This window comes from Myotis lucifugus, unplaced genomic scaffold, assembly GCF_000147115.1.
Source record: "Myotis lucifugus unplaced genomic scaffold, Myoluc2.0 scaffold_259, whole genome shotgun sequence".
NCBI lineage: Eukaryota > Metazoa > Chordata > Mammalia > Chiroptera > Vespertilionidae > Myotis > Myotis lucifugus.
The window spans coordinates 602146-618216 of record NW_005871307.1 but is presented as its reverse complement, the minus strand read 5'-3'; the positions used below and the strand labels follow the sequence as shown (position 1 = coordinate 618216).

Below are 16071 nucleotides of genomic sequence, written 5' to 3'. Positions count from 1 at the left end.
AGTTAGTGAGGGATGACCAAACAACTGAACAAGCAGGCTGCATGGGGCGACCAGGCCAGCAGGGGGGTTAGTGAGGGACAACAAAATGACTGAGCAGCAGGCTGCATGAGGCGACCGGGCAGGCAGGGGGGGTGGCAGTTGGGGGCAACCAGGCCAGCAGGAGGAGCAGTTGGGGGTGACCAGGCTGGCAGGGAGGGGCAGTGAGGGGCAACCATGCTGGTGGGGGGGGGCAGTTGGGGGTGACTAGGCTGGCAGAGGGGGGTAGTGAGGGGCGACCAGGCCAGCAGGGGGAGCAGTTGGGGGAAACCAGGCTGGGGGGGGGCAGTTGGGGGTGACCAGGCCTGCCGGAGGGGAAGTTGGGAGCAATCAGACAGTCAGGCAGGTGAGCAGTTCAGAACCAGCAGTCCTGGATTGTGAGAGGGATGTCTGACTGCCGGTTTAGGCCTGGGGATCGGGCCTAAACCGGCAGTTGGACATCCCCCAAGGGGTCCTGGATTGGAGAGGGTGAAAGCTGGGCTGAGGCAACCACCCCCCCTTGTGCTATAATTTCATGCACTGGACCTCTAGTTACATATAAAAGACAAAGTTTCTGTGGGTTAACATCTGTAATGCTTGTGAGAATGCTTAGCCCATGCCAGGACCTGGTAGCTGCTGTTACAGTTTCCTCCTTCCCTGCCTAGTCCCAGCTATGCCTGGAAATCCCACAATCATGCCCTGAGAACAGCTCAGAGCAGCATGTGGCCCTCTAGCCTAAAGTGAAGGTAACACTCACCTGGTGGCACTGAATCTGACCGCTGGGTGTCAAGTGTGTGCGATGCTCCCTATGGAACCCTCATGTGTGGGAAGCCAGTCTTTGAAGAGCCTGGAGCAAGGCTGGGCGAGAGAGCAGAGGACCTCCATTCAGGATCTGAGAAATAAATTCTTCTGAGTGTCATAAAAACCGCTCAGGTGCCAAGACCTTGGTAGTATTATCCTGTAGAACAAGTCCTGCAGGATTTGCAGAACATCTCTAAACCCCTGTAGAACTCATCTTCTCATATGTGTTAGGAGTAATGCTGCTAAGAGAAAATATAACCCTTTCTATGTATATAATTTTTAAAATTACAATCATGAACACACAGGTGCTCCAAAAATTTAAAAAATTTTTTAAACACTTAAAATAAGAACAATTGACTGTTTCAAAGATTTTTAAACATGAGTTTTAATGTGCTTCACTGCCCTAGGGCCCCCACAAGTGTAGTTGTTGGCCTAGAGTGGCACTAATAAGATTGTAACATGCATTTACCCCTTACTTATTTGTTTAGTTGACTAAAAGAAATTTCTAGTGTTTATTAATCTTTTAGTTTAGTCTGTCACTCATTTATTCATCAATTTCTTGAATTCACTCAACAAATAGTTATTTGGTGCTCCCTCTGTAGATAATTGTAGAAAATGCTTTTTTAAAATTATCAGAAAAAACTCGGCATTAAGAACATTTTTATTGACTTTTTCTTTGAAAGATTGCTGGTGATGGCATTCAGCAGTGCCCACCCTTGGTCAGCTGCAGGAGTGCAGCTGCACTGTTCTCTCAGGGGCTGACCACCCCTGCCACCAGCCTATGGGGTTCCTCCTGCATGGACAGTGTCTACAGGGCCTACAGAAGTTGGCATTTCATACAAATCCACAAGCAGAATGTCCGCTCCACCAGCTCTGACTGGCCAGGCCTCTGTGCTCTGGACTTGCTGCAATGAGGATAACTAATGCAGGTCACACGAGCTACGTCCTTGCCAACCCTCCCCAGGGTGCTGGGACCTACCTCTGGGTGGGCTCCACTCCAGGCTTGTGCAGACTTGGGGGTGAAGTGGCTGTGAGGGCACCAAATCCAGCCCACTCACCACTCACTAAGCCATGCAGAGAGCTGCACCCACCCCCAAAAAAGGGATGCCCTTGCCTAACTTGTGCAGCCACACCCCAGTGCTGGCTCCACATCCTGCTCTCTTCTGATTGACACACTATTTGGCTTTTTAACAAAACTGTTCAATGTTGTGTTCTAACTGGAGCCGGGAGGTTAGGTGTGGAATCCTCCTCATGCCCTGGAAGCCCCACTTTCACCAGAGCAGAGCAAGGCTGGGCTGCTTGCTGTGGTGGGTGCCTGGGCCCTGCTCCTACAATATCCCAACTCATATATCTTTATCCCACAGGGAAGGTTAAACTTGGGGAAGCCATTTGAGATGTAATAAGTGCTTCCAAAATGCTTGAGGGCCAGTGGGTAAATTGTAATTAACTACAGTTTTGTGTTGTTCTGTGAAAACCTGAATATTTGAAACTTTCTATCAAGACAGAAAATGAAAAGAGAGACCAGGTTCTAACCCTGAACCCTGAACCATTTCCCCCCATGTCTCCAACCAAGCACTTTTCTCCCTTCCCACCTCCCCATGTTCTCCCTGACTGTCACGTGTCCCAGGACACACACCTCTGCCCTGCCCGTCCCATGGCCCTGCAGTGGGAGGTGGGGGCAGGTGCCCCAGGATTGGACTTCTTTCCTCTTTAGAAAGTGTTCGTGGAGGCTCAGCTTGGCGGTTCTCCTCCCCAAACCTAAGAACAGAATCCACCTCATTTCCACAGGGGAACTCGGGGATGAGGAGGTCCTCATGTCACCCTGCAAGCGTGTCTTCCTTTAAGCCTCAACAGCATTTAGATGGGTAAATGCTAGCGTGTTTCAGATGCTCTGCCTGATCCTTTCACATTAAACCCCCCGGTAACCACCTAAGAAACCAGGCCCAGAGAGCTCAAGCCACTTGGCCCAAGGACACTCCGTGGCAGCCCCCATCTTCCCCCCCACCCCCCGTCTTCAGACCTGAGTCCAAGAGGTTTCCCCCCAGCTCCCCCCTGGATGGTCACTGTGTGTCTCAGCCACTGTGGTTGTGCCCCTCGGTGCTGTCCTACACCGTTTCCGGAGAAAATCAAACACAACTGTCTGAGCTCCCATAATGAGGGGCTCTGAGCAGATAAAGCCTTGTGATCTGGGACTGTCCCAGGCAGGGCACCCCAGTCATGGCTTTCCATGCTCAAGTGCTGACTCTCCACCCACTGATGGCCATCTGTCACAGAGGAGCAGACAGTGGGGGTGCTCCATCAGCCAGGAGGACACACCCTACACCATGGCCATGGGAGCCCTGCCGCCAGAGTGTGCACATCTCCATCTCCCTCTGAAGTCCAGCTGCAGAACAGCCTGTACCTGAGAATGGAAATGAGTACCTGCTAACCAGGTGCCTAAAACATAATTAGCTCTATGCTTATCTGGTTTGCTATTTTTCAATCTTAGTAAAAGACACACATAAAATAAAACATCAAGAATAATGACTCCCATCCACCTTATCATAGAATCCCACTATGTTTAGGCTACTGGTTATTTTTTAAAATGATTATCTCCATCTTTACCCTTAGTAGAAAATCCTATTATCATCAAGTAATGTAATATATCAAGGCCCCAAGGCTATCTTGCCACATTTCATTCTGGCATAGAAATCTAATTCTCTCCCCATAAAGTCGAAAAGACAAAGTTGGGTAGTATATATGTTTTCAAATTTAGTTCAGGGTCAAGTTATAAAATCATTGTGCTCAACTGAGAGTTTAGTGATAGCATAAGGTAATACAGTCAATGATTCCTCAATGGTTTCAGAAAATAATGAGCCTATTTCCAGCAAAGAAAAAGTCACTATTTTTGCTTCTCTGCTGTGAAAGATCACAGTGTATGTGGTGTTTAAAGATGAATGTTTTGGAGTCAGAAAGACCTAGATTTATATCTGGGTTCTACCAACTTACCATCTCTGTAACTTGGGCATTTTGTCTATTGTCTAAGTTTCAGTTTCACATCAGTGGGATGTGTAATGATCATGTCTACTCCCAAGCTGTAGGGCAGTAGGAAGGACTAACCAAGATAAAACAAATAAAATGATGAGAAGAATGCCTGCATTACTAAGTGAACAGCATAAAATGTAAGTTATCATTAATATTGTGGTTACTAATCAGAGTAAGTTAGGGGTGTGATTAAGCAATGACTGGGGCACCAGACTGTTTGCATTTAGGTCTCCCTTCCCCTACTTACTGTCTGTGTGAACTTGAACAAGTAACTTGTCTTCTCTGTGTCCCAGTTTCCTCATCTGTGCAATGAAGACTCATAGCATCTACTCCACACAGTTGTAAGGATTAAACGAGTTAACAGCATTGTTCGATGGGACTTTCTATGATTATGGGAATATTCTAAATCTGTACTGTCCTATATGATAGCCACCCACATATAGTTACTGAGTACTTGAAATGTGGCTAGTGCAACTGAGCTGAATTTTTAACTTAATTCACTTAATTTAAATGTAAGTAGCCACACGTGGCTAGTGGCTATCATTCGGACAATGCAGACTAAGAACATTGCCCGACTGTCTTAACCCATTAGCACTTGAACAAATGCCGGTGTTGTGTGTTAGCCAGTAGTGGCCGGTGCTGATGAGCGTAGGTTACACACAGGCACCTGCTTCTCCCTGCAGTGACCACAGGCTGAGGAGGAGAAGAAAGTTCATGGTTGAAAGCATTGGAAGTAAGGGGTGTGGGGTGAACTCCTACATCATATGGCTCACATTGTCAACTAAATTCATTCTTTCTCAAACTTTTTCCTTCAATCCCACTTCAGTTTTGAATATAGTTATGTACATTGTAAAGCATATACTCCATAGAAGAGATCTTGTGATTTCCTAAAAGGTAATTTCTTCCCAAAAGTTTGTGTGTATGTGTGTATGTGTGTCAATAACTTTCTTGTTTACCAAAGAATCAGTTGCTCATTATCATGGAATAGCATAAAAGATAAGAACTAAGTATGTTAATATTGGTGAATGATGTTTAAAGTGGAAAAGCATTTTTTGACAATTTTTCAAGACAGAGATATTTTAAATGGAAAAATTTAAAGAATCAGGGCCATCAAACCTGGAAAATAACACTGAGTATAACATATGCTTTATCCTTTTCTCTGGTTCAAGTAATAGCTACCCTTCTCTAAGGTGAATACACACAAAAGTGTCTTCTTGATCTAACTCTCTGGATTGCTAAAGGCTCCCTTTACTTGAGGTTTTATGAGAGCAAGGAAATCAGAAACATAATTATGCTGATATGAAAATTATTTTTACAGCATTAAAGAAAAGCAGTGCAGATTCCCTAAAAAATTAGGTTTGAACAGACATTTTCAGCCACAGTGGTCATCATTCGTAGCATTTCATAGATACCACAGCGTGGCACACCATTCAAACACACACTCAATATGAAAATACTGTGCCTATGTTCCATGTTCCTCAACAGAATGAGGGGAAATATCTCCACTTAAATTCCTAAGCAGAAAATAGTGATGTTAAATTTTGGGCAGGCTTTTACATTTGGTTTGGTTTGAGTTTTAAGGCTCATTATCATCTCAGTAGTTAGGCGAAGGAAGTTTAAATTTGGGTATAAGAGACAGATGTCAGGAAAGTGACACCGAGTCTCTGACAATTGCAAAAGAAGCATGCTCCAACCTGGAAGGGCCCTCTTTTTTCATCTTCCTACCCCTTCCAAGCCCCTTCTCCATCCCAGGACCAGGAAAGGCTGGCAGTATTTATATACTCCAGCTGCAGCTAATTATAGAGATAATCTCTGGAAGCAACCTGATTAGACATGACATGAAATTACCTAGAAGACTTAATATTTTAATCATATTCATATCTAAAGCCTACCCATGAAGGCCCAAACACACAGGCCAACTTTTCAAATACCTGATTTCCCCCATCACTGTCGTCAGTGACCAGGAAAGGTGCACGTGGCTTTCCACAGCCAGATCTTCCCATGGTGCTCGCCTCCCAGTGTGGAGATGGTTCTCATCCTGGAGCCCGGAGCCCCCGAGGGCCATGCAGAGATCACAGGGTCTATCCAAATGAACCCCCTAAAACTACTTGCAGTTGGGCTTGTCTCATATTTGTCACTGTATAAATCTGTGTGGAGGAAGAGTCAGTAGATATTTTCAGATGTTTTAAGGGGCTTGTGCTCAGACTTATACAAGTATACAGGAGGCAGATGGCTCCATAATACCCCCCCCCCCAAATTAAAATGATCAAAGCAAATAATGTTACTAGTAGTGTCTCTGAAGGAGCCCTACTTTCTCGAATTTAGACAGTTTTTGTAGATGTTATCTTTAGTTTGTGTGTTTTTTTAATGCAAAAAGAATATTTCAACTTAAAGTAGACAGGCTCTACCGCCTGAGATGCTAATGTAATTGTTTGGGGAGGGCCTAGACCTCTATAATTTTAAAGTTTCCCAGTGATTCCATTGAGCGTGCCAGGCTGGGGACCACTTACTAAAGTGCTGCACACACTGCCTGGCTCACAGCCATGCTCGGTGGTGACAGCTGCTGTGGTCACCTTCATGGTCACCGTCTGCTCCGCCCCTGATTCCTGTGAGCCTGCTCTCCGCCCATCCCACCCGGGAGATGGGGATCCAAATGCAACAAACATGGATGGGGAATCGGCTACAATTTTCATTTTTCTTACACATTTAAAAAATCCCATAGATATAGGTTTAGTCACAAACTGTATGTTCTAGATTAAAGCCATAAAGTTCTATTCTTGACTATAGAGTCTTCTTCTCTGGGCAGTGTCCTTCCCCTTTCATTAGAAAGTCTCATTTCCACATGACATTTTCTATATGACACACACTGCTTAAAGGAATAAGGTATAATAATGACTGGGTTGTTGTATAGGAAAATCAAATAACCATTAAATTCCTTTTTTAAGCAGTCAGCCTAATAATTCAGTGGTCGGCAAACTGTGGCTAGCAAGCCACATGCGGCTCTTTGGCCCTTTGAGTGTGGCTCTTCCACAAAATACCGACTTCTGCGCATGGGCCACGAAATTTCAATCGCACTATACATGCGCGCCCGTAAGTGGTATTTTGTGGAAGAGCCACACTCAAGGGGCCAAAGAGCCGCATGTGGCTCGAGAGCTGCAATTTGCGGACCACTGGCCTAATTGAACAATATTTATTGGGCATTGGCTAGATATTGGAGTAGAAAGTAGGCTAGAATATAAGCTGAATAAAACAAACTCCCCCAGCCTGGCTGATGTGGCTCAGTGGTTGAGCCTCAACCCATGAACCAAGAGGTCGCTAGTTCAATTCCCGGTCTGGGTACATGCCCAGGTTGTAGGCTCGATTCCCAGTAAGGGGTGTGCAGGAGATAGCTGATTGATGATGTTTCTCTCTCATTGAAGTTTTTATCTCTCTGTCAATCTCCCTTCCTCTCTCTCAATAAAAACATTTAAAAAAAAAACTCCCCCAAGCTTTGCCACTTCAAAAAGCAGAAGCTGCAATGCATTAGCCTTTACCATGTGTCATGATGCTTTATATGTACTATGTAATCCTACCCTTTTATTGCAATGAAGGACTTTTATTATTATCTTGTTCCCAAATTACTTAGTGCTTTACAGTTCCACCCACAGGATACACAGCCCCTAAGCAAACAAGCTAATGCTATAGGCACCTGGACATGCTCCAGCACATTGTGTTGGTGTTGGGAAAGCATGTAGTTCCGGGTGTGTGGCACAGTGCGGCACAGAGTTAACACAACTACTGGTAATAGCATTCCCTTAGATCACCCCATAGAAGTGTCAGTCAGTTCAGAGCCAAGGAAACTGAGTCTCAGAAAGGTTGAGGAATTCACAAGACCCCACTCTTAAGAAGTGTTGAAGCTGGCATGGAACTCTGGCATCTCCTGCCAAACACCTGATCCTGCCGAGATATGGATAAACTCACCCACAATTAGCTTCACCCTCTCCTGACTCAGATGTTGTAGCTGCAGATGAAGTCTCTTCTGACTATTTTAGTGTCCAGTTTCCTCTCTTCAAGTTCAACAGTGAGGTCTCCCTCTTTGAACATAGTTCTTTATAGTGTTTCTAATAGTGAGAAGGCACCGGCTCCCTGGAGCATTTTTTCCTCTTGAACTCGGGAATTCCCCAAGTCCTGGCAAGAAACCTGAGCCCTATCCAGAAGCAGAGTTCATCTGGCCACCCTCACCACGAAATCTGTTACTACACCAAATGCATTTCCACCGCCTGCTGACAAAGAGCAGCCAGTAGCCAGGCTATTAACCTGAGTTCTAATTAGGGTGGTTTTTATAATGAGGAAAAGAGTATGGTTCTAATTAGTAATTTTCCATCTTTTTCTCAGTAGGTATCTCCCAGTCAAAGCAATAAGCTATCTGCATCGCACTGGTTCCTTCCCTTGCCAAAAAATAATCCTACTGCAAAACAGAAGCAAAAGTGAAGGTGGTTGAGGACACAGGAGAGCAGAGAGAGGTTTTATGTGCTGCTAATGAGCTGTGTTCTCCCCCCAACTCTTCTCTTAGGTCCGTGGCGCTCAGATGGTTGGTTCTGACATGGTTGTGACAGTTGAGTTCACCAATCCCTTAAAGGAATCACTGAAAAATGTTTGGATACGCCTGGAAGGTCCTGGAGTGATAAAACCAATGAGGAAGATGTTCCGGTATGTGCTGAAGGGTTGTGGGGAGGTGACGTGGGGCTGTGGGACATTTAGTTCTCCGTCTCTTTTCCAAACTTACATCTAATTCCCAATGAAAATGTCTCAGAAGCTGCCACTTCCTTACTGGCATTTCTGTGGGGCATGAAGTAAAAATAGGGCTGGTTTGATCAAACTTCCATCACTTAATTCCTAAAACCATCCAAATGAGGTGGGTACAAGTATTATCTTCCTTCGGGAGGAGAGGAATTTGAGGCTTTGAGAGGTCAACTGATTTATCCTGAGGTGCACAGATTATAAGAGTGACACCAAGATTCAGACTCAGGGTGGCTGATTCCAGAACCAAGTATCCAGAATTTTTGTGCCTTACCACTTCCTCATGTATCAATTCTACTAATGTGTCAAATATGTTACTAATAGCATATATGTCAAATCTGCTATTCCTTAAGTATTCCTTTTCTTGGATTATTTCTTCCCAACTCCACCTCCCAGACTTCACCAACCCAAGCACTCAGGAGAATAAAGGTGAGTCTGAAGAGTTCTAGACTTTGTTTCCTAGTCAGGGAACCAATGACTACCCCAGGCCCGTAATAATAGAAATGAAAGTCTGCTTCATTCCAACCTAGCACCATCAGATTGTGCCAGACAGTTCTCAGCTTCTTTGGCTTCTACTGACAAATACCGTCACCCACAAAACAGACCAGAATGCTCAGCTAGCACTAATTGTTAAAAAACAATTGTACCTTTTGATCCTACCAATGGTTTGAATTCTGTCATCTGGAGCTATACACAAAATAAGGCCCATCTCTCTTCCATCTAACTACTTGCAAATGTTGGCAAACAACTGTCACATCTTCCTTAAGTCTTCTCTATACCTTCCCTGATTTTATTCCTCTTGCCTCTAATATGGTTTTAGCTCCCTCCCTCTCCCACACCCTCCAATTTGTCAGTATTCCTCTTAGAGTGTGACACCCAGAATAGATCCCAATCTCTGAGGTTTATTACTTTCATTTCTACCACAAATAAGTCCCTGTCGGCATCAATCAATCTAGCAAATTTCCTGTGGGGTGACCTTCTAAGGTATAGAAAGGGAGGTGGAGGGCTTTGGAAACTGCCTGATGACCAGATTCGTTGGAGATTGTCCCAATGTCCTTTATAGAAACAGCCCTGTTTTGTAATCTGTGGGACAACTACAAGGCCTCCTTCACCCCTTCTGGGGCACCTTTAAAAACCAATTTGCCCACTAAGGGCTCCCTGCATTTCTTTCAAATTACAGTGCTCACAGCTTCTGCACACCAGAAGCGATGCCTGATGCTGGTGGATGCAATAAACAGCAGAGAAAATAACTTGAGTGCTTTAAAAAAATGCAAGCACAAAACATAACAACCTTCCTGTGCTAATAGGAAAGTTGCAGGAGGAAAAAAGAATTAAATTAGAAATCAACCCTAGCTTGAGGGAGAGGTCAGCAATAATAGCCCTGCTTTGTCAGAAACCATAGTCTCACTCACTGGTTCTCGCACCTTCCAACCTGAATCAGATGCAAGAATCGCTTGGCAAAGTGAAACATTTCTTCTTCAGCACAACCCCCTGCTGTATTCAATTTTTGTTTCTCAATCAGTAACCCCACAAGCCTCATCTGAGGGTACTTTTGCACCTTTACTCCTGCTACCTTTATACCTTGGCTGTGCCAAGAATCCCACCTTGATCGAAAGCCAGTGCATGAAAGAAACAATCTGTGTGTTAGAAGAAAGAGTAATGCTCACACAGTACAGTGACCCACTACTTGGGAGGTATAAGGCTCAAAATAGGTGCATTGATTATTGTTAATATCTGACCTTGGGGTGGGTAAAGTAGAGTGAATAGAAAGGATGAAAGAGGCTAGTCCTTACATGGGCATTAGGCAAATGTCCCACCCATACTCTGCCTTAAGGTACTATTACTAGTTACTTCAATATATTGGTCTATGGCAGGTAGGTAACAGACAGGACACCAGTTCCTCCATCTCTCATGGGAATTCAGATCCGGGGGAGGATCTCTCCAAAGTCAGGCAGCTTTATATTTCAGAAACTGTCAAAAATTGTAAAATATATATATATAATCTAGTGTAGGCTTGGGACTTTGGGGAGAGCACTGCTTTGTCCATTTCCTCCTGACTCCAGCACATACCTTCACAACCAAGAACTGAGCCAGCGATGCCCACAGCCATATTGCCAGATAGTTAGAAACACTCCAGAGTGCCCTCTGCTGCCAAGATCTGGTCTATATAAGGACTTGGGCTCTTGAAGAGGGCAATTCTGTAGAAGCAGAATCCTTCACAAGGCTGAGTTCCTTTCTAGGCCACACTCGAATAGTAAAGGGAGTCACCACCCCGAGGTCCACCCACACCCCTGCAGGGGTCCTAGAAGGTAGGGTGTGTCTTGCTCAAAACAGTGGGTCTGGAAGGTAGGAGCTGGTGAACCGGGAATTGAACTAGGAACAAGGAAGGCAGTGGGTGCCGTGTCATATTCCTTGATCAGGGTATAAGCTAACTCTGCTCTGAGAAGGTTCACCTTCCTGCTCTTCCCCCACCTCCTCTCACAGAATCTCAGCTTTCAAGTTTCTGCACTTGATATTCCCAGGACATAAAATAATTCACCTTCCAGATTCATTTTTCTCTTTTAAAAATGATCAGGTTCAGGGAGTTATTTCATGAGAAAAGTTCCCTGACTTTGTGATTTTGGTTTAAATGTTGAGTTTTTCAAGTAGGACGGAAGCTGAGGGCTAGACCCACGGAGGACAAAGCATAGAGAGTTGCAGTTTATTGTAATAATAATCCCATTTGCCCGCATGTGTTCAAGATGATAAATGGCCAGCATATCCCGATGGCTCAGCACATTACCGAGAACCATTTATCACCACATCCATCCGCAGGCAAATAAGATTATTCCAGTATTACTCCACTTACCAAGGTGGGGAGAGGATTTAGTTCTCCCTTTCTGCATCTATTTGTCTGTAGGCAAATGCATACTTAGACATGCATGTGTGTCTTCATGTAGCATCTTTGTGTGATGCTCAGATATGATAAGTATACACGTGTACATGCATGAGATACAGGTGTGAATATCATCATGTGGGCAAGTTTATGAGTGAGCACAAATAATGTGAAGCTCAGAGACTACAGTTTCGGTCTGAGGGAGCTACCTGCATTACATGGCTGCAGGCCAGGTCCCTGAGCAAGACGACTATTTCACAAAGTGTTTCTGATTGATCACTTGGGGAAACCAGAGAAGGGAAAATGAATGGATTGGGGTAAAAATAGCACAATTTATTGAGAAATAAATATCTCAAAACTATATTCTTATTGAACTAATCACTGCAAATTAAGGATGGATAACTTTTTTTCCACATACAGGCAGGAGGAATCTACTGTCCTAAATTATTTTGCAGACGGTCCAGGCAGAGAAAACAGCAGCCACAAAAGTGACTGTGATAATAATAAAAATAACACCACATACCTAACACTTGGCACTTCCCATGCCTTGCCATAGTTCTAAGCACAGTACAAATATAAACTCTTCACACCCTGTTCAATATCCCATAGTATCCACCTTTTACAGGCGAGGAAACCCACAGTGAGATCAGTGATTTTTAAATCTTGAATCATAAAATCAATTTACTGAGTTTGAAAACTACATATATAGGTTATATGTGTGTCCTTTTCACATAGTTTGGCTTTTCTATAACTGATTTAAAGAATTTATATAGCCGCATTTATAAAGAAAAAAATTATGGAAAGTGTTAGCAAATACCAAATTAATGGAGACATTTAGACTATCAGAGTAAAGTCAATGCCTAGAGCAGCCCCAAAGAGAGAGGTTCCCAAGGCCTCAGTGCCTTTCTCAGTTCACGGGCCCCAGATATGACAGAGAAAGGGACTTCTTATTTACTAACTGGATTTCTAGGACTTGGGCCTCTTTCCTTTTTTGTCCCAGAGGACACACCACAGCCAGTTGAAGTATATATTATTATAGTGACATTTGAGGAAATCTTTGGTTCCAATTTACATAGCATAAGCCAAACACAGGTATGTGGCCCATGTTTCTCCCTTCACTCTGGTTCTGTCTAAATGATTTATGCGGGTCCAACCCCGAGAGCAAATGGGAGCTCATGTGGCTGAGGCCCTTGGACCACTCCAGACTTCACAGTTCTTCCTTGCAACACCTCCAACCACCCTGAGTCCAAAGCTACAGTGTTACCCCCCAGATCCTTTGGTCCCCCAGGTCCTTCCACGGTGCTAACAAAGATTCCCTCCTCCAGTCCCTGGCCAATCTGTCTATGGATCTATCCACAGAATTCCTCTACACAATGCCTTTCTCATTTCTGAACACAAGTGCCCTTGTCGTGTCCCCCAGTGTGTCTTTTTTTTTCCATCATCCCTGACCATCGGGCTCTGTGGCCATGTAAACTTCCATATGTCCCTTGGGATCTCGGTTTCCGCGTCAGTAGAATGAGACCATTGAACTAAGTGATTTCTAACTGCTTTCCAACCCTCACATGCTGAGCCTCAGTACCCCCTGGAAATAATCAGGTCCCTTACCCCTCTTTTCAATTCATTTCCCTGGTGCTCTCCCAGAAAAGCACTGGCCCAGGGTCCCATGCAAAGCCACCCAGTATGTGCCCTCCCTGAGAGTCAGAGAGCAAAGACCAAGAATCCGCCATGAACAGCACTTACCTGAGAAATCAAACTTGTGGAAAAGCAAGCACAGTGATCAAAAAGTCATCTTCTTATAGAGTATAGTATGAAATACAGTATACAGCAGTAGAAAGAGCATGGATTTGGAAATCAGATAAACCTGGGTTCAAATCTCATCTCTGCCCATTAACAGCTCTGTGGTCTTATAAAAGTTGCTTTGCTTGTTTAATCTTCCATTTTTCTTAACTTTAAAATGTGTCAAATAGTATCTAGCTCAACCATCATACATATAAAACCTGCTGTAATCTCCTCCTGAAGCAGACATGGGTGATACATGTGATATGCCCCCAGAGAAGCTTAAAACCTCCTAACCCTGATTGACCTCAGTTACTCACTGCAACAGGCTTGGCCATGAAGCTTAGGAAGGCCTCAGAGCATGGGCTGCAGAGCAAGAAGAGAATACCAAGACCATCAAAGGCTAGGCTCTCTATCAGCAGGCAACTGATGAGGAGCAGAAAAGTGCATGGGCAGAGGACCCAGTTTGGTGGTTGAAACAGGATTATGAATTACAGAGCATGCAGATACTCTGAGTCATTTGGTAGCAGGCAGGGTTATGATCTTGGGCCTGGGTAAAGGTCTACCCAAGGAGGCTGGTGAGAACTAATCAGAGTGTTGGCACCTCAGCAAAGGCATCCAAGGGATTCAGATAGGAGTCGAGTCCCAGATGGGGACTAGAGTGTCAAAAAAATGAGCCAAGGCAGTTCAGTCACATTGGTGAGGCTACTATGGAGGCTTGGGAACAAGTTAGAGTTCAGTTAACTCGTGGATGGTTCGGCTCAGCCCAGCTCCACCGTACACTGCGTGGACCACATATACTGAGAGACATGCTGATGCATCCACGAGGGAAAAATCATGGCCCAAGGGACTGTCACTGACAGACTCTGGCAGAGCTTCCTCCTTTGGGTTGTAACTAGTGGAACCAGCCGGTCTTCTAGCCACCATCAACTGAGAGAAGAGAGCAGGGCTTCTCACTGCCTCCTGATCAAGATGGGACACTGGATCTGCCTCTGCAGGAAGTAAAACCTTTCCTCTCTTTTCACCCTTCCAGTGAAATCCGGCCCAACTCCACTGTGCAATGGGAAGAAGTGTGTCGGCCTTGGGTCTCCGGCCTTCGGAAGCTGATGGCCAGCATGACCAGCGACTCCCTGAGACATGTGTATGGCGAGCTGGATTTGCAGATTCAAAGACAACGTACTGTGTAAATGCACAGGAGGCTGAGACGGACCCAGGCACTTGGCCTCTTCTAGTCTTGGCTGAGGAAATTCTACTGCAAAAATAGTTAGCTCTTGCTTTAACTTAGTTATGAAGACCCAGGCAGGACCGGACAGGGTGCCAGAGCGGGGATGCTGTGTATTTCAAAGATAGACTTGCCCAAACTCAGGCTATTCATAGTGGGAGCTAGTTTTTCATCGCTCTACCTTCCAAAGGATTCTGAGGATTAGCTTTAATTAAGCCCTAATTAAACCCTCATATCTCATAAGAGTAAAAGTCATCATTTATCATCACAAATGGCTGCAGCTTCAAATATCAGAGGACTTCCCTTAGCAAGGGGATTTGCTAAATACCTGGCCTCATGTAAAACAAGATTTCTGGTCCCCCATTTATACTTTTATAAGGGTGATATACTCCCCCAAATGGAGGGAAGCACATGATTCAGTCCTAAAATTATATTTCCCTTTCTTAGAAGCAGGTTCTGCCCTCCGTGTCAGAATATTTTTCCCATGGATTGAGTACAACATCATTTGTCTTCTTGGCAAAGCTCAGGAAAGGTCTTTTATCTTGCACCTGCAGCAAAGCAACTGCCTGCCAAATTTCACAGATTTGCCTTGTGAGAAGATGTGGCCCCCTATTAACAAATTGCATTTGTGAGAAACTTAATCACCTAAGAGGAACTAAGAAAGCAGGTGCAATGCTCAGATCTATTAAATAATGCAGTTTTATGGTGCATTTTATAGGCGGTGTCACACCATGGCCTGATTAGCAGGAACCAATAGCCCTTACTTTAACCCTTTCTGGGCTGCAGTACAGGCATACCTCAAACCACCACAATGAAGCGGAGTATCCTAATAAAGTGAGTTGTAGTTGTTTTGCTGGTGAAGGGTCTTGCCTTCAATTTGTAAAAATTGCAAGGATGCCTGTACTAGAAATTAATGAGTCTAGCTTGCAACGGGAGGAATCAGGAATTAGACTCTTTAATTAGTAATTATACTTCACCTGTCTCTCTGGGATCCTTTTGCATAATGATACATTTTAGAGACAGAATATGCCCAACAATATGGAGAAGGAGGAAGATTTAGTGACCAAACCTGTGGGAGGATGGGCAGCCACTAATTCTCTCTTGTCCTTCACATCACCCATGTTCAGACCTCAGGTCATCACTCAGATGCTGAGAGGTAATATGGACTCTGCCTTGCAAACAGCTAGTAGTACTGCAGACCCTATAACAGAGGATTCTGACATCATTTGTGTTGTGCTCCAAGGTATTTATTTGCAAAGCTGATGCATGGTCAGAATTACCCCACTGATATGTCTAGGGTGTGATTTAGGTCAGTAAATTGTGATTCTTAACAAACAAACAAAAAAGAGCAGAAGAAACCTGAGGGAGAGGCCAGAATGGAATTCTTAGTCTATATAACCACATTTCTAAGTCTTTGAGACTGTTTATGAGCTTTTAGCACCAGGAGTCCATGAAGGTAGCTAGTCCCCTATGGGAACATCATACTAACTCTACTAAGTAATCTCCCAGCATTTGCCAAGCCTTCCAATATCCAATTTTAAAGTTAAAGGCATTCTGTGAGACTGTCAAGCCGATTTAA

The 16071-nt window shown here is 44.4% G+C and overlaps 1 protein-coding gene across 1 annotated transcript in view; it reads left to right on the top strand.

Moving 5' to 3' along the window:
• F13A1 (coagulation factor XIII A chain) overlaps positions 1–15805 on the top strand; it is a 188196-nt gene extending 172391 nt beyond the window's left edge. The window contains exons 14-15 of the mRNA XM_023762749.1: positions 8393–8529; positions 14304–15805. Coding sequence (XP_023618517.1) covers positions 8393–8529; positions 14304–14457 — 291 coding nt within the window. The 3' untranslated portion in view covers positions 14458–15805. The remainder of the gene's footprint in view (positions 1–8392; positions 8530–14303) is intronic.
• Positions 15806–16071: the final 266 nt, after the last annotated feature.